This window comes from Rhinolophus hipposideros, assembly GCF_964194185.1.
Source record: "Rhinolophus hipposideros genome assembly, chromosome: 21".
In the NCBI taxonomy this organism is placed as follows: Eukaryota; Metazoa; Chordata; class Mammalia; order Chiroptera; family Rhinolophidae; genus Rhinolophus; species Rhinolophus hipposideros.
Window position 1 is genome coordinate 35,618,283 of NC_138067.1, and position 16,814 is coordinate 35,635,096.

Here is a 16,814-nt window from a genome sequence, read left to right on the forward strand (position 1 = left end):
GTGATCAGCGCGAGCGGCTCCCGTGTCTCCTCCGTCCCCTCCTGCCGCGCGGCGTGAGCGCCGGGCTCGGGGGCCCCCCCGGCCGCCCGCCCCCTCCCCTCCCTCCCCTCCCCACCCCACCCCACCCCTCCCCTCCCCCCGGGCCCCGCGCCCCCCCCGACCCCACCCCCCCATGGACATGCTGGACCCGGGTCTGGATCCCGCTGCCTCGGCCACCGCTGCTGCCGCCGCCAGGTAAGGGCGCCTGGCCGGTCCGTGCCCCGCGCGCCCTGGCTGCGGCCCTTCGGCCTGGCGGCCAGGCCGCCATGATCCCGAGCGACTGCTGGGCCCAGCTCAAAATGGAGGCCGCGAGGGAGGGGGGACGCGCGCGAATACCCCCGGTCCGGGGTCCTCGCGGGGCCCCAGCCCCAGATGGTGCGGGGCAGGATGGGAACCCTGCACCTGGGTAAAGGGGCGGGGGCGGGGGCGGCCATAACCCCCCTTCGTGCTCTCCCCGCAGTCACGACAAGGGACCCGAGGCCGAGGAGGGCGTCGAACTGCAGGAGGGTGAGTGTTCGCGGGGCCCACTGGGGCTGCGGCCTGCATCCGGGGAGCACACGGGGGTGCCCAGGCCCATGCAACTGCTGACCATCCCCCCTGCCCTCCTCCGACCGCAGGCGGGGACGGCCCTGGGGCAGAGGAGCAGACGGCGGTGGCCATCGCCAGCGTCCAGCAGGCGGCGTTCGGCGACCATAACATCCAGTACCAGTTCCGCACAGAGAATAATGGAGGACAGGTGAGGCTGCGGGCCGGGAGCCTGGTGGGCAAGTGGAGGGCTGAGCTGAGGGTCGAGCGGGCGAGCCAGGAGGGAGGGGCTCGGCCCTGGCCCCTGCCTGGGTCCCAGCGCTGGTCTCGCTGTTCTGCCGCCCCCTGCAGGTGACATACCGCGTAGTCCAGGTGACTGATGGTCAGCTGGATGGCCAGGGCGACACAGCAGGCGCCGTCAGCGTCGTGTCTACGGCTGCCTTCGCAGGGGGGCAGCAGGCTGTGACCCAGGTGGGTGTGGATGGGGCAGCCCAGCGCCCTGGTCCCACTGCTGCCTCTGTGCCCCCAGGTCCCGCAGCACCCTTCCCACTGGTAGGTGCCCATCAACTCCTGGGGGGATGAGAGGGGACACTGACTCGGTTCTTGGGGAGTCCCATGGGGTGGGAAAGGTGGGACACAGGCCATCAGGCTGTGTGGGTCAAATCCCAGTTCTGCATAATGAAACCTTGGGCAAGATCTTTGGAACATCTTTTTTTTGTTTTGTTCCTGTAAAGTGGGGATAATGGTAATAGGAAAGGATCTTAGAGGTAAAAATCGGTCAGTTTATCAAGTGATTGCTGAGTTTCTGCAAAGTTCCAGGACCACCTGAGGCATAGGGCAGAGTGGCACATTACAGAGGGGTTCCCTTCCATGTAAATATCAAACAGGGCAACAAGGGGATGGGTTGGGGAACAAAGATAACTAAGGGTGGCCTCTGTGTCCTCCTACTCCCCAGGCTGTAATCCAAAATCCCTTCAGCAATGGCGGCAGCCCAGCAGCTGAGGCTGTCAGTGGGGAGGCACGATTTGCCTATTTCCCAGCATCCAGTGTGGGAGATACCACGGCTGTGTCGGTACAGACCACAGATCAGAGCTTGCAGGCTGGAGGTAAAGGGAGGAAGGGGCCAAGGTGGAAGCAGGGGAGGCAACAGGCCTAGCAGGGAGGGAGCCCCCAGCCAGTTCTGACTCTGCCTCCAGTTTTATCTCTAACCTCCGCTTTCTCTGTAGGCCAGTTCTATGTCATGATGACGCCCCAAGACGTGCTTCAGACGGGAACTCAAAGGACGATTGCACCCAGGACACACCCCTACTCCCCGTATGTGCGGGAGACCTGGGCCCAGTAGCAGGGGACACTGGGAGGGCCTGGTGTGGGGCCGAAAGAAGGAAAGTTTTCTGGAAAGCAAGCCTGGCGGTTGAGCACACAGCAGGCACTTGGTGTATTTTTTGGTCTGTTTCTGCTTCAGTGTAAATAAAGTATCATTTCCTCTTTCTACATGTAGATTTGTCTTGCAAAGATCATTTTCAAGTCTGACTGCTTAATATGCTTGGACGAATGGGGCCTTAAATAACGTGTGCCCATTTTTTCCCTCTTCTAGGAAAATTGATGGAACCAGAACACCACGAGATGAGAGAAGGAGAGCTCAGCACAATGAAGGTAAGGTCAAGGTGGAAGCCCTGGGCCAGTCCAGGCCTCGACCTCACAGGCACAGCGAGGCCTGGTGTTTGGATTCACAGATCACCAGGCATGGGACAAGTAAAAATGGAATTGGTCTGGCTCCCCTGGACCTACCTTTCCAGTGACAGCTGTTGTGTTCAAATCCCTCTGTTCCCCTGCCCTCCTGGCTTCCAGAAGTAGCTCTGTTCTGATAGCACATCGGATAATGAAACTGTAGGAAGCGGTGCCTCTGGCTGGCAGAGGCCAGAGCATTCTGCCTTTTCCATAAACACCAAATCCACCCAAAGGTCATTTTGGCCATCTTTGCAGTCCCCTAGTCCCCCACCCCAATCCCAACCCCTGTCCCCAATCAGTAGCCACTATGTTGGACATAACAGCATGCAAGTCCAGGAGTACACTTAACGCCCAAACAACTGTCCTTCAAATACTTCCTGAAGATGGATTCCAGGCTGGGCAGCATGTGCCTGGGTCAGGTATGGGGCATCGTCTGGAGTATCAGGGAGGTTCAGAGGAATTCAGGCTGGTGGCTGACTGAACTCTGACCAGGGGATCAGGTGTGCTCCCCCAGGGAGGTGGTCTTTGGGAGGGCCTGTCAGGCAGAGGGGAGCACAGGCTGGAAGGGGGAAGGCAGAGTGGAGTCAGGTTGCTTCGGGGGGTGCTGGTTTGGTTGTTGCAGAGGTTCCATATGGAGTGCTTGGGAGGGGAGCCGGGAGGGTCAAGGGAAGGCCTGAATGCTGGGGTGAGGCCCTGAGAATCCTGAAAGTGTTCGATTTGGGATGAGTCTATGCAGCTGTGATCTAAGCTCACTAAGTTCAGGCGTTCATTTAGCATGTATATACTACCAGCCCATTTTGGGCCCTCAGATAACAGCAGATAATAGATTAGATGAGGTCTTGGCTCTCAATGTGTTTATTCTGTTGGAAGAGACAGATTACACCAAACTACAATGTGACATCAGATAGCATAAGTCACATGAGGGAAGATAAAGCTGGGTAAGGAGATGGAGGGTGATGGTAGGAGTATAGGCCTCTGAGGTGACGTTTTAGCAGAGGACTGAGTGGACCTTAAGGAATGGGCCAGCCGAGTACTGGGGAAGAGTCCCAGGCAGAGGGACAAGCAAGTGCAAACACCCAGGCCTGAGCTGGAACAGACTGGGTATGTTTGAAGAACAATTCAGAAAAGGAGAAAGGAAGTCAGTGGAGTTGGGAGGAGGGCCGGTCAGGGCCAGATCACACGGGGCCTTATAAAAGGCCCTCCCAGTGTCCCTGCTCCTGATTTTGATTGTTGTTTGAGGGGAAGCCAGCAGAGGAGTTTATGTACAGAGGCTAGACAGTAAGGGGGATGGGATACCAGAGGGTAGAAAAATAGGTGACTGCAGATGTCAGGCCAGAGTCAGGACGTCATGGAGGGTGGTGGGGTATGGGGAGAAGATTCCAAGGCTGACGAATCAGGGTTTCATGATGGGATCAGGTTAGTTTGAAAAGGGAGAGGGTGAATCTGAGCTTGGTTGTTGGGTGTGGCAAGTTTAAGGAGCCTCATGTAGGCTACTCGGCAATCCTGTCCCTACTGCTTATATCATATGACCTCAGGCTGGTTCTTAATCTCTGCGCCAGTTTACTCCTTTGTAAGATGGTGTTAACCAGACTTCTGCGGAGACTAATAGAACGTGCCAATCAAAGACATGTGAACCCCCGCAGCCGTGTGATACACCCCTGGTGATACTGCAGCAAACCATTCTTGGTGTACCATCTAGCCACCCTCCACCCCTCTCTCACTCTCTCTCTGACTGGCTTATTCCACCTGCAAACAGTCTGGAATCCTGCTCCTATGAAAATCCGTCTTTTTCATAACCTTGCCCTTACCTTCCAGCTGTATCCTGCCCTCTCTCTCCTAACCTGCACAATATTGGACCCACCCTCTACCCATCCTCCCTGTACCTTTGGCAGTCTCTGGCTCTTTTCTCTATCGAAACCTCTCCATTTAAGGTCATCCATGACAACCTCATTGCCAAATCCATTGGCTTCCTTTGCTGTTTGTGCTCCAAGCATCTGATTCTGCCTATTCCGCTCCTTTCCGTAATGATCCTTTCTGCTCTACCTGCTCTGATTCTCCTACACTCTTTTCCTCTCCTTCCCAGCTTGCTCCTCGGAGCAGGGCTTCCAAAATGCTCCAGGAAGCTTGCTAACAATCAAGGTCTCCAGGGCTGTCTTTGCAGGTTCTGAATGGGTAGATTAGAGGGAGGCCCCAGGAGTCTGTATTTTGACAAGTTTCTCAGGGGATTCTTCACATTGGGCAAGGCTGGAAAACTGCTTCGGCTATCAGTGTTTCTTAAGGTCTGGTCTCCTCTCCCATCAGCCTTAGGGATTGTCAATACCTCCAAAGCCCCATATTCAGTTTTAGTAGTTCATCGTTTCTCTGGGGATGAGGTTCTTCTGGCTTTCTCCTGTATGAGTCCAGAAAGGGGAGACCTGCTCTGTGACGGCCCCTCAGGACTTCCCCATCCCCTGGATATGGGAAGTGTGCAGATGTGTTTCTACTCCATTCTTCTCTCTTGAACCCAAGTCCCGTATTTTGAGCAGCTCATTCACAATCTCCATTTCCGGATTACCCTGAGACACCCTCAAACTCAATTTGTCCAAAACAGAACCTGCTGTCTCCCCTCTCCAAAAGTTTTCCACGCAACATTTCTTTTTCCAGGGCAGCAAAAGGTACCTTCTGTCATGATTACCCAAGCCAAGACCGAAAGCCGGCCCCCGTCATCTCTGTCCTCTCTTCCCTCACATCCCCACACCCTGAGAGTCTGTGCTGAAGTGAACTTCAAGTCAGCTTCTCTTTCTCCTTTTTACATCTTTCCCACCATTTCTTGCTACTGCAGGAGCCCATCTCCAGCCCACCCTGTGGGCTGGGGCATAGTGTCCTGCCTGAAGGGTGGCATTTGCAGTGCCAGCCCATTGCTGCTATGTCAGAATTTGGGTCTACTCTTGCCGGAACCTCTGAGAAGTCAGAAAGACAGATCTTTATGTAAAATCTGATTTTTAAATGTTGGATGGAATTTCTTTTTCTATTTCATTAGTTTCCACTCTTCATGTTACTAATTCATTCCTTCTCCTTATTTTGGGCTTAATTTGCTAGATTTCCACCCCTCCCCCCCCAGCTTTTTAAATGTTAGTATAAACCTTCCATTTTTTCCTAATATAAGCCTTTTTAGTTACAAATTTCACTCTTAACTGCTGTAGCTACCTCCCATTTGGATATGTTGTGTTTTCATTATCATTAGTTCAAAATACTGTCCAGTTTTCTGTGTGGTTTCTTTTACCCAGGAGTGTGTTGCTTAATTTCCAAATATTTGTAGGCTTTCTAGATCTCTTTTTGTTACTGATTTTTAATTTAGTTTTGTTCTAATCAGAGAGCATACTATATATAATTTCAGTTCTCTGAAATGTATTGAGACTTGTTTTATAGTCCTGAATATAGTCTAGGTGGAAGTTTCTGTGTGCACTTGAAAAGAATACATATCTGCTACCATTGCAGAGAGTTCCCTCAGCGTCAGTTAGGTCAAGTTGGTTGACAGTGTTCGGATTTCCTGTCCTGTTTGTTTTGTTTTTGTCTACTTGTTTTATCAATTATTGAGAGAGGAGTGTTGATGTCTCCCAAGTCTATTTGTGAATTTGTCCATTTCTCCCTTAAGTCCTCACAGATTTTACTTCTAAATTGTGTTTTAAATGTTATATGGGTGTCACTGAAGCACTTCTGTGGAATGGACGTGGCCTTGGTCGTAACCGGTCTTCCTCCATTTCAGATGTGCCAAAGTGGTCTTTCCCAGCCACAGGCCTGGCCACATTGCTACCTGCTTAGTGAGAGTCACAAACTCAAGGGACTAGACCCCTAGAGTAAGAGATGAGGTCCAGACCCATATGTTGGGCATTCAAGACCTTCACAACCTGTTTTTACAACCTTCCTACCACCATGCAAAATATTTCCATGTCACCATTTCTGGGATCTTGACACCTGTCTGCCTGATGCCCCTCCCCTCGGAAACTAGCCCAAATAAATGTTTCCTCTGTCTTTGAAGATACACCCCCCCGCCCCCATTCCCAGGCAGAAATCATTGCTCCACCCTGGCATTCCCCAGGCACCTGACACAATCTTCAGTTATAGCACAACCTGCAGTGTTGGTATCATGTGTTCACAGGGGTGCTGTGAGTGCCAGTGGGACAGAGATTGAGTCCACCCTGGACTCCAGACTTTCCGAGTGCCCTGCACATGGTAGGGCAGACAGTACGTTTTTAAGAAGTAAATGCAAGCTGGAGATGGGCCACACCCCCTCTCCCTGCCCCCTGGTGGCTTGAAGCAAGGAGTACATGGGAGATAGGTCTGTAGTCTGGTGCCCCGGTTCGTGAATGCTGGACTGCATGAGGGTAGAGAAAAACCAGGAAGCCATCTGCTGTTGGGTTCCTCATTTGAAACCGTGGGAATGGAGCATGCTTCTAAGGGACGTGGTGGGGGGGCTGAACTCTTAGCTTTGCTGCTGCTTTTGACCGCCTAGTTCCAAAAGACTGTAAGACATGGCTGTCTTCAATGGGAAGGTTCTACTCACTATGACAGCAGTGGTCCAGGGTTGGGGGTCAGGCAAAGCGCGCTGTGCTGGTCACTATTCCTGCCATGGTATTGGAGAGATTTCTGTGGAAGGAGGAATGCAAGGAAGGCAGAGGGGAAAGGGAGGAGGAATGTCCATATAGGAGGGTGTTGTCACCCAGGCCAAAGTGGGGGTGCGCATGGAGGTGTAAAGGACTGATCAGCAACGAGTGGATGAAACCAAGTGCCAAGAGAAGACAGTGGGGTTTGCCTGTCAGTGGCCAAGTGTGTTCTTTGAGGGACCACCAGGGACGGGCAGTGCTGGTCTCAGACGAGATGAGTGAGGCATGCCTCTGGCCCTCCCTCCTTTCTCACTCTCACCCAGACCCCCCGCCCCAATCTCATCAGCACCACCCACCCCTGAAAAAAGATCCCTTCACCCTCCTTTCCAAATCCCACCGACAGGCCCAGTCTCCCCTTCAGGGCCTTTGTCCATGGGCCATCTTGGCAAGGGGGTGAGAGTGTAGGTGAGAGCTGGGTAACTGGGCTTTTTTGTATGTCCCCACCTGTGGGATTGGAAGTAAGGAAGAGCTGGGACAACTTTGCCTCCAATAGGCCCTGGACCAGGGGTCTCAGCCTCCAGTGCAGAGAGAAGACATGTCCTTGTCTGAAGGAAGCAGCTGCCTCTCAACCTAGTAGACTGAGGTGGTGGCATTTTAGAAAATCACAAATCTGGACTTTTCAAGTGAAATCTACTAGTTTGCCATCCCTGGCCTTCAAGGTAGGGTTCATGTTCTTGGCTGACCCAATGCCCTGCTGGGCCAGGCCCCTGAGAGCCACAAGTGCCAGTCCAGGGAGCTGGGACTTGTTGCTAGGGCCCTGGAGAAGGGTTTAAAGCGGGTGGGACATGGTCAGACTGACTTTTAAAAATGAAAGAAAACAGAATCATGGGACCCAGAGCTCTGGGGAGACCTGAGGACTGGAGACTCAAATTCAGGGGCTGTGGGGACCAAAGAGGGGCACTTGGGTCCCATGTAAAGGGACTGAAGCTCATTCTTAACCTCCTAAGAACATGTGCCCACTGTAGCCACAACTCCATTTTTCCAAAGATGCTAATTATGTGAAATCTCCTAATTTTTAAATGTTGACTCAAATTCTTTAAAATATACCGGGCAGGCAAACAAAATGAACCCATAGTCCTTGGAACACTGTTGATGCTGCTTTAAAGGTGTGTGGCACTTGAGAGAAAGACTTTGTTCTTGAAGCACTGAAGCGGGCCTGGACGCGGGCCACCTGCGTTCAGATCCTGGCTCTGCATCTGCCTGCAGTGTGGCTGACCGTGGGCAGGGCCTGCACTCGGCCTCAGGGCCGAGGGTCTGATGGCATCTGCCTCGGGGTCAATCCCCTAGGTGCACAAGAAGTGCTGTAACCCAGCTCTCGGTATTACTGTTATTCCTGCAGTGGAGCGGAGGCGGAGGGACAAGATCAACAACTGGATTGTCCAACTTTCAAAAATCATTCCAGATTGTAATGCAGACAATAGCAAGACTGGCGCGGTGAGTACCCCAGCCCCTCCCAGAACATCTGCTTGTCCACTGGGCACGGGAGTTGTCCTGCGGGGAGCCAGCGAGCAGAGACCCGCGGGCAGTGCTTGCTCTCATGCTCTTGCCCACCCCCAGAGTAAAGGAGGGATCCTGTCGAAGGCTTGTGACTACATACGGGAGCTACGCCAGACCAACCAACGCATGCAGGAGACCTTCAAGGAGGCCGAGCGGCTGCAGATGGACAATGAGCTCCTGAGGCAACAGGTGAGCGCCAGGGCTGGGAGCTGGGTGGGGGACCCAGGACCCCAAGATGCAGGGAGCCACCCCTGGCTCCTTGTCCCCTGTCCTGTCTGCCAGATTGAAGAGCTGAAGAATGAGAACGCCGTGCTTCGTGCCCAGCTGCAGCAGCACAACCTGGAGATAGTGGGCGAGAGCACCCGGCAGTGACGCCCACCCTCACCGGCAGCGGGGGCCTCCTCCCGGCCTCTGCTGCCCCCTTCCCCAGCCCTTAGCACAGAGAGGGACAGAAGCCCCTCCCCCAGCTGCGTTTTTTTATAGTAGATTTTTAACAAAAACGGGGAGAAATAATGCATTTCTGTGGATAAGCACCCACTGCTCTCTTCAACATGGAAATGATATCCTCCCTCCCCCGTCTATCTGTGTCCCTTCTCCCCGCCCCCACTAAGCCCCAGCACTTCTAGTGGTTTCGCCTGGAGGCAAAAGGGAAGAGGACAGAGGCCCTGCCATATCCCGCTGCCTCCTTGGTCTCTAGAGGTACTGGCACAGGGTGCTTACGGGAAGGAGGGGAGCTTTTGGGGGGCCATCCCTGGGGCCTGGACCTAAGCAGGGAGGCTGTGTCCCACTGCACCTCTTGTTTCTGGATCCCTGCTCCCCTTCGGGTGTGTGTGTGTGTGTGGGTGTGTGTGTGTGCGCGCGCGTGTGCGTGTGTGTTAATTTTCTTTATGGAAAAATGGACAAAAAAAAATAGAGAGAGAGAGAGAGAGGTATTTAACTGCAATAAACTGGCCCCATGTGGCCCCGCCTTGTCTGTCTGTGTATCTGTCTGTCTGAGATGTGGGGAGAGGATGTGGGGTCTGTGCAGAACTCCACTGGTGCAGGGCCTCCGCTGTTGTGTTGGTGGCTGTGTGCCAGTCCCTGCCATCCTGTACTGCCCAGTACCCAGTCTGTTGGCTGGAAGAATGGAGTAATTAAGGAACGAATACCCTCTTTGAGGCCCCAGGTGTGTATATGTGGTGTGAGGGCAGGGGGAGACGTTGGGTTAAGAACATGACCCATGTTTTTGGAGGAGAGTTTGGGGTCCCCTGTGTCACCAGTTCCCCAAAACAGGACTGGCTCCTGGCCCTGCCCTTCTGGGCTGAAGCCCTTCCCTCTGCACCAGCCAATGGTGGGGACTGGCCTTGAGCCCCCCACCCCCAAGGAAGGCAGATGGCCAGGAAGCCGGGCTTGGCCCGTCAGCCTGTCGCCTTGTGCTGTGGCTCTGGCGCCTGTGCTGTGACCCCTGCCCCTGGCTGATGATGAAACCTGGCCTGAGCAGAGATGCCGCGAACGCCCGGCAGTGCTGGGGGATGCTGTGTGTCCCTGGGGTGGAACATGCAGCCCTTTACTGGACTCGGCCTCAACCTGCAGCCCCATGCGACTCCATACACTGCCAGCCGCCACCTTGCTGAGTTCTCCACCCTGCACATACCGCAAATGCCCCCAGCTGGTTCCATCCCTCGGGAGCCCTGGTTTCTTTCCCTGACCATGCCTCTGAGGCCATCTTGAGGGAGTGAGGGTGTGCAGTAGGAGCCTAACATGGAGTAAGTGCAGAGGAGATGGCTGGGAGCAGCCTTCACTTTCCAGGGCCCCCCACTTGGGTGGTTTTGAAGCTGCTTTGGCAACTACTCAGGGCTCGGAAGAAGTGCTCGTTCCTTGGCAGCAGCAGCCCCACACTGCGTGGTAGGGTTGACCCTGGATAAGCCTAGAGTCAGAGGCAAAATGACCAAAGTCTCATCTCTAGAATCAAGTTTGTGGGTCCTGTGGGCCGTGCATACCCACTACCTGTGGTTCAGGTACTGCCTAGGACCGTCAGGCAACCGTGGTTCATCTCCCCATCCAGGGCTGTGCTGGTGGGCTGAGCTCCAAAGAAAAGCGCTGGTTGTAGGCTTGGCTGATGGCAGTGGGGTATTCCTACCCCACGCTGGTGTCTGAATGTGGCCAAGCGATGCCACTGAATGGAGTTGGGGTAAGACGTGCAGTGGCTCTGATGAGCCAGGTCTAGTACACTCCGCTGTGCCTCCTGTGTTTTGAGGAGGCCAGGACGCCTGGTGATAAGAGCACAAGCCCAGCGTCAGGCTGGAATGCCAGCTCTGCCAGTGGCTTGGGCAGTGCCCCAATCTCTGCCTTTGGTTCCTCTCCTGTAAAGTGAGGAAAACAAGACTGGTGGACAAAGAGGGAGCAGTAACAAGGAAGCCAGGACCCTGGGTTTGGGGGCTGAGAAGGCAGAGCCCAGCGTGGGGTGGGCAGGCGCTGCGTAGAGGACAGGAGGTTCTGGCTGAGTTAACAGGGAAGTGAGTCAGTATTCCTGCTGTGGTGCCTGAGGGAGGTGCAGTCATGAGGGGTAGCCACTGCGGTTCCTGTCCTCTGAAGAGTTTCCAGACACCAGGGCCACATCTTAAGGTTCTGACACTTGGAAAAGACCTTGCGTGCTTGGGGCTCGTGCTGACTCAAACTCGCGCATCTGGCTGTCGCAGTTCTCTACAGAAGGGACCCCGACGCTGGGGGACTTGTGTGGGGCACCTCTGAGGAGCCCAGTAAGTGACAGCCAGCCCCCATGTGAATGAGGACTCAGAAGGGTGGGGGATGAGGGCACGTCGCTCCCACTTATCGACCTGTTCAACCTCTGGGGCAAAAGAGGGCATTTGTTTTCTGAGATCAACAAGGTGAAGTCACATCAGGGAAAGTGTTTCCCAGGTGGCTGGCTAGAGGTGTGTGTGTGTGGCCCTGTCTGCCCTAATCCCTGGCCACACCTCTGCTGGCTGCGGGTGACACAACCCTGTTCCCTGTCACTCTGTTCCCGCTTATCTCTCCCGCGCCTTTTCGGCGCCACCACCTTCTTGGAAATGAGGACAAAGGGGAGGGGGCTTAGCACCCCCGCCTCCCCCAGCAGGCCCCATAAAAGCAACTGTAACTGGGCCCAGACACCAGAACTCGTCCTAGACCTAACAGCAGGACAGCCAGCCAGACGGCACAAAATGGCATTGAGTACACAGATCCAGGCTACCTGCCTCCTCCTGCTCCTCCTGGCCAGCCTGACCAGCGCCTCAATTCTCTCGCACCAGGTGAGAGCCCACCCGGCCGGGGCCCAGCAGGCAGCGGGACTGCAGAGGGGCCTGCTGAGGGCAGCAGGAGACCCCCAGCACTGGGCAGAGCTTGGGGCAAGGCAAGGGGCATGGACAGCTGCTTAAAGTACAGAAATGGGGTCTCAAGCGGCAGGGCCTGAGGGCCCTGAATGAATTCTACAGTTAATTATTGAGTGCCTAGTCTGTGTTAAGTCCTGTTCTAGACAACGGGGATCAAGCAATGAACGAGGTAGACGAGAGAAGATTTCTGTTCTCATGGAGCTTACGCCCTGGTCAGGGAATTAACTAGCCAATAAACAAAACATAAGACTGTGGTGTTTAGTAAGTGTTATTGACAAATAACATAAAAGAGTGTATTAAAGTGCCCATGGTGGCGGTGGTGGTGGTGGGGCTTTAGGTAGGATAAAGGCTGGCAGTCAAGCTGGAATGTTTGTGAGAAAACGTTATTTGACCTATCACTTGGAGGATGAGAGAAGGAGATGGCCAAGGAGAGACCCACGCTGGGGGCAAGCACGGTGTCCTCGCAGATCAGAGGCTTTAGGAAGTGCAGGCTACGGTACTTGGAGGGGTGGACATGCCAAGTCTTACAGGCAATCATGCAAACACTGATTTTCCTCCAAGTGCAGGAAGAGCCCTGCAGGCTTTTCTAACAGGGAAAGGCATGATCTGACATACTGTGTGGGGAATGGATTGGAGGGACAAGATGAGGGAGACTTGTTACGGGTGGCAGCTGGCATCCAGGCCAGGGAGGGTGATGTCCCAAAGGAGAGCAGTGGCTGTGGAGAGAGCAGGAGACAGACCAGGGGTGTTTGTGGAAAGATGAGAAAAGGCCAGAAAGCTAGGCCACTCCTAGGATTCCAGCTGAGCATGGGACACCTGCCTCTTGGGGAGGAGCAGGTCAGTGGGGGCAAATCTGAGCGCTCTGCTGGGCCTGCTGCCATCCTCAATACCCCTTCTGCTTTTGCAGACAACACAGCTTGCTGACCTACAGACCCAGGACACAGCTGGAGCCAAGGCTGGCTTGACGGTGAGAACATGGGGGCCTCCCTTTTGAGCCTCCCACAACTTTCCCTGGGCACACAACCACTCACTCTTCCTTCCTTCCCACAGCCTGGGCTCCAGAGGCTGAGGAGGCGAGACACCCACTTCCCCATCTGCATCTACTGTTGTGGCTGCTGTTACAAATCGAGGTGTGGCTTCTGCTGCAAGACATAGAGCCTCCCTGCCCCTCCTCTCCCTTATTTATTCCTGCCGCCTTCCAGCACTAAGTGAATGGTCTTGGAATAAAATGGCTGGTTCTAGCTTTTGTTTTCCAAACCAGAGTGTCTGTTGCCCTTTCTCCCCGCCAAAGGCCTATGACAGACTTCTTCTGGCCACTGTCTTGTAAGGACTGGTACTAGATGTGGTATGTGTGGTTGGTGTGTACTGGGGATTACAAGGAAGCTTGGTGAAGGAAATTTGTTTTCTGTTCTTTCCCTTTAAGCCTCACTTCATAAGACTTAGAATTTATGTTGCAACAGCAGGGAATGAAAACCAAACAAAGTTTATTCCCCTTGAAGTCTTTTTGAAACGGGTGACAAACTCAAATGCCTAGCACAGGTTCTCAAAGTTGGGTCCCTGGCTCCATGCAGGGCTCCAGGTGGAAATGGCTAACATGTTACTCATCTCTCACTCTCATTCTCACATGAGTGTGCAATGGAGTTTTCCAGAAGCTCTGTGAATGTGATGACATCATCACTCTGGTGGCCAATGGATTGTGTGCTTGTGCTTTAAAAGTTTCCCAATTTCAATTTCTAATATGTTAAGCAACTATACATATAACTTAAATGAAAAACTTTTTGGAATCCTCAACAATTTTGCAGAAAGGGATCCTGAGACCAAAAAGTTTGAGAACCACTGGCCTTCCAGACAGAGGCAGTAAATGAGTGAGGGGTGATGGATTTGTTTCATAGGAGCATGTAGGCTGTAGACTCTCAGTAAAGACACACTATACACATGAGACACATACCGTGTTTCCCCGAAAATAAGAGCTAGCTGGACAATCAACTCAAATGCGTCTTTTGGAGCAAAAATTAATAAAAGACTTGGTATTTATTATATTATATTATATTTTACATTACATTACATTACATACATTACATTACATTACATTACATTTATTATACCCAGTCTTATATAAGACCTGGTCTTATGTTACAATAAAATAAGACCGGGTCTTATATATTAATTTTTGCTCCAAAAGGTGCATTAAAGCTGATTGTCCGGCTAGGTCTTATTTTCGGGGAAACACGGTAGGAGAACACTGTTCACCTCCACGAGGAATTAAGGTCCCTGCCATTCTGCTTAAAAACCGCATGCCTCTCAACTTATCTGATTTCCCCACTTTTGATAGAAACAGAGAAGCATTTCACTGTCTTCTTAGCCCATAGGAAACCATCAGCAACAGTGTGATGCTAAAGGACCTTGGCCTGTAGGCCTCAGTGTTGTATATGGATTGAACTGGGGAGGCCTGGATCCCATCTAAAGTGTGCTCCCAGGGATGCTTGTCATACCCAAAGGCAGGCCAAACAAGGCAAGAGTTTCTTTTCAAGAGAAGGTGGCAGTCCTTACTTTGATGTGAAATTTCTGTTTTTAAAATATTGGCAACTGATTAAAGGAATTTGACTTTTTCTTTTTTTTAAATCAATACTCTGTGAGCCAAACTAAACCCAACTGGGAGTTGGATCAGTACCGTAACTCACTCATTTCTGCCTCTGCTTTGAAGCCACCAAAGCCTCCTCCTCTGGGAAGGTTTTCCAGAACAGAGGCTGAGGGGCTGAGGGGTGGGGAGAGGAAAGCAAGGTGGAGAGCCTGGCCTCCTATTAGCTTCGGGATCTCACAGGCTTTTTCTCCTGGCTCTGAAACCCCACCTCCTGATGTGTAAAAAGGCAGCAGTGTCTCTCCAGTGCTTCGCTGATTGGGCTGTTGAGCTCCTCAGCAAGGGATGAGGATGGAATGGTTTTGGAAATTGTCAGATGTCTCATGGATGTAAAGGACCGGTATTGACGGGGAAGGTAGAAGACACTCGGACCCCCTCGATAAATACCTGGGAGGTGGGAAACTTGAAACTGCTAATTAAAGTTAATGACACCAGCCCTCCTTGTTCATTTTAGCAAGTTCTGCATGTGGTCCTGGAGATGACAGGCAGAGATATTCAAACTTCCACGTGCTCCAGAATCTCCTGGAGAGACTGGTAAAGTGCAGCTTGACAGAGCTCCTGGCTGATTAGGTCTGGGCGCTGGTGGGGCTAGAACCTGCATTTCTAACAAGCTCCCAGATGTTACTGATGCTGTGGGCCTGGGGGCCACACTTTGCAGACACTGGGACGCAGCTGCCAATTCTGGCTGAGGGTAGCAAGTGCCTCTTGGTTGGACCAAGCACCAGTGCCCACTCAAGAAAGCATTAAGCACAGGGGCCTGAGGGCTTGATTCTGCCCTCGGGTGAGTTTTGCTTGGTCTGCACAATATTTGAGAAAAACTCGGGCTGATACCTAAAAAGCAAGATATTTCACATAAAAATCAGAACTCCTAATGTTATGGGTTAAACTTATTGGCTCCCCACCCCCAACTTTATGTGTTGAAATCTTAACCCCCAGCACCTCAGATTGTGACCTTATTTGGAGATAGGGTCCTTAGAGTCAAGTTAAAATGAGGTCACTAGGGTGGGCCCTAATCCAATAGGACTGGTGTCCTTATAAAAAGGGGGCATTTGGGCACAGAGTCCCGCACGCAGGGAGAAGGTCATGTGAACACGAAGAGGGCTATCTACAAGCCAAGACGAGAGGCCTGGAATAGATCCTTCCCTCACAGCCCTCAGAAGGAACCAAATGCTAACATTTTGACTTCAGACTTCTAGCCTCCAGCACAGTGACACGATAAACTCTTGTTTTGCAAGCTGTTCAGTTTGTGGTACTTTGTTCCAGTAGCCCTAGCAAGCTAATACCCCTGCCTTGGCTGGAAGGATCAGATGGTGCGGCAGCGCTGGTAGCTGGTTACGAGTGGCACCTCTGCCCTTGAGGCAGGCACGTGCCCGCCGGTCCCCCAGTCCTCCTGTGGTCTGGAGACCCAAGTTTGCAGATTTCAGCGTTAGTTCCTGGCGCTGTGTGTGGGATCACTCTCCTGTGCGTCCTTTCCCCAGGGACAGCCTTCAGTGCATACCCAGAGAGGAGATGAACCCCCAAGACTACACTGACACATGACCCTAAGGGGATTGGTGCTGACACTGAAGGCTGTGACACATAGTACTTGATGTCCACCCCCGAAGCCCAGGCACCAGGCCCCTCTCTTCTCCAGGACCCAGGCGTTCAAGCCCCACCCCACTCTCAATGGGCCTTTGTCCCTGACTGGGAAAGGCACGGGCCGAGTCTGACATCATGAAGCCTGAGGTGGGGGTGGGACTCCCCCTCCCCCTGCATCCAGCCCTCTGATTGCTCACTCCCTGGTCTGAGGGATTCCCTACCCTTCACCCCCCCAAGCCCCCGCCCCGCTACACACAGGTTCTGCCTTGGGAGAAAGGACCCTCCCTCTCTCCCTCTGCACTACTCTGGCCTAAAGGAGAACAGGAGATGCCCCAGTGTGACTGAACAGCTCATGGTCAAACCACCACTACACTCAGTCACACCACTAGGTCCCCGCCATGACCTTGCAAAGATCATCCCCAATGGGAGGGGTTGGGGTGGCAGGAGAGTCACTGTGGAATCTGCCCACAAAGGGTCCCCACTCAGCTCAGAGTCAACACAGCCCTTGCTGAACACTCTCTGTGCACCTGGCTCTGTTCTAGGGGACACAGGGTGAACAAGACAGAGAAGCAGGTGGCCATGCTGCCTTCTGGAAGCTCCAGGCTAGTAAGGAAGCAGCTCACCAGTGGTGCAGGTCAGCAGACGGACGTGCTGAGGGCTGTGGAAGGACAGGGCAGCATTTAAACGGAGGGGCTTGGCTTGGTGAGAAGGCAGGCAGGATTCCAGAGGCAGGGGCATCCACTCAGGGAGCTGAAAGGGTGAGCAGGCTGTGGCTAGGGCGGAGTGGGACGTGGGATAGGATAGGGGAGCTTTCCAGGA

The 16,814-nt window shown here is 53.2% G+C and overlaps 2 protein-coding genes across 3 annotated transcripts; both read left to right on the forward strand.

Annotated features, from left to right (window-relative positions):
* The first annotated feature begins 6 nt into the window (after nucleotides 1-6).
* Nucleotides 7-9,405, forward strand: USF2 (upstream transcription factor 2, c-fos interacting). Of its 2 annotated transcripts, none has more exons than XM_081032182.1 (10): nucleotides 7-234; nucleotides 500-546; nucleotides 657-775; nucleotides 916-1,035; nucleotides 1,520-1,670; nucleotides 1,791-1,878; nucleotides 2,159-2,217; nucleotides 8,275-8,369; nucleotides 8,493-8,621; nucleotides 8,715-9,405. In XM_081032182.1, the coding sequence occupies exons 1-10, from the start codon at nucleotides 173-175 to the stop codon at nucleotides 8,802-8,804; spliced, it is 960 nt and encodes a 319-aa protein (XP_080888308.1). In that variant the 5' UTR covers nucleotides 7-172; the 3' UTR covers nucleotides 8,805-9,405. The 2 variants fall into 2 exon arrangements, with proteins under 2 accessions (XP_080888308.1, XP_080888307.1); XM_081032181.1 differs by having other exon boundaries at nucleotides 18-234; nucleotides 916-1,116.
* HAMP (hepcidin antimicrobial peptide) lies at nucleotides 8,912-13,033 on the forward strand. The gene is made up of 3 exons (XM_081032183.1): nucleotides 8,912-11,698; nucleotides 12,687-12,746; nucleotides 12,830-13,033. Exons 1-3 carry the CDS (start codon nucleotides 11,480-11,482, stop codon nucleotides 12,932-12,934), a joined length of 384 nt encoding a protein of 127 aa, XP_080888309.1. The 5' UTR covers nucleotides 8,912-11,479; the 3' UTR covers nucleotides 12,935-13,033.
* The last annotated feature ends 3,781 nt before the right edge of the window (nucleotides 13,034-16,814 follow it).

Coding starts and splice junctions, on each gene's coding strand:
- USF2 (XM_081032181.1), top strand. CDS start 173: ATGGACATGCTGGACCCGGGTCTGGATCCCGCTGCCTCGGCCACCGCT. Junction 8,370..8,492: donor ACAATAGCAAGACTGGCGCG/GTGAGTACCCCA, acceptor GCCCACCCCCAG/AGTAAAGGAGGGATCCTGTC. Junction 8,622..8,714: donor ATGAGCTCCTGAGGCAACAG/GTGAGCGCCAGG, acceptor CCTGTCTGCCAG/ATTGAAGAGCTGAAGAATGA.
- HAMP (XM_081032183.1), top strand. CDS start 11,480: ATGAGGACAAAGGGGAGGGGGCTTAGCACCCCCGCCTCCCCCAGCAGG. Junction 11,699..12,686: donor CCTCAATTCTCTCGCACCAG/GTGAGAGCCCAC, acceptor CTGCTTTTGCAG/ACAACACAGCTTGCTGACCT. Junction 12,747..12,829: donor GAGCCAAGGCTGGCTTGACG/GTGAGAACATGG, acceptor TCCTTCCCACAG/CCTGGGCTCCAGAGGCTGAG.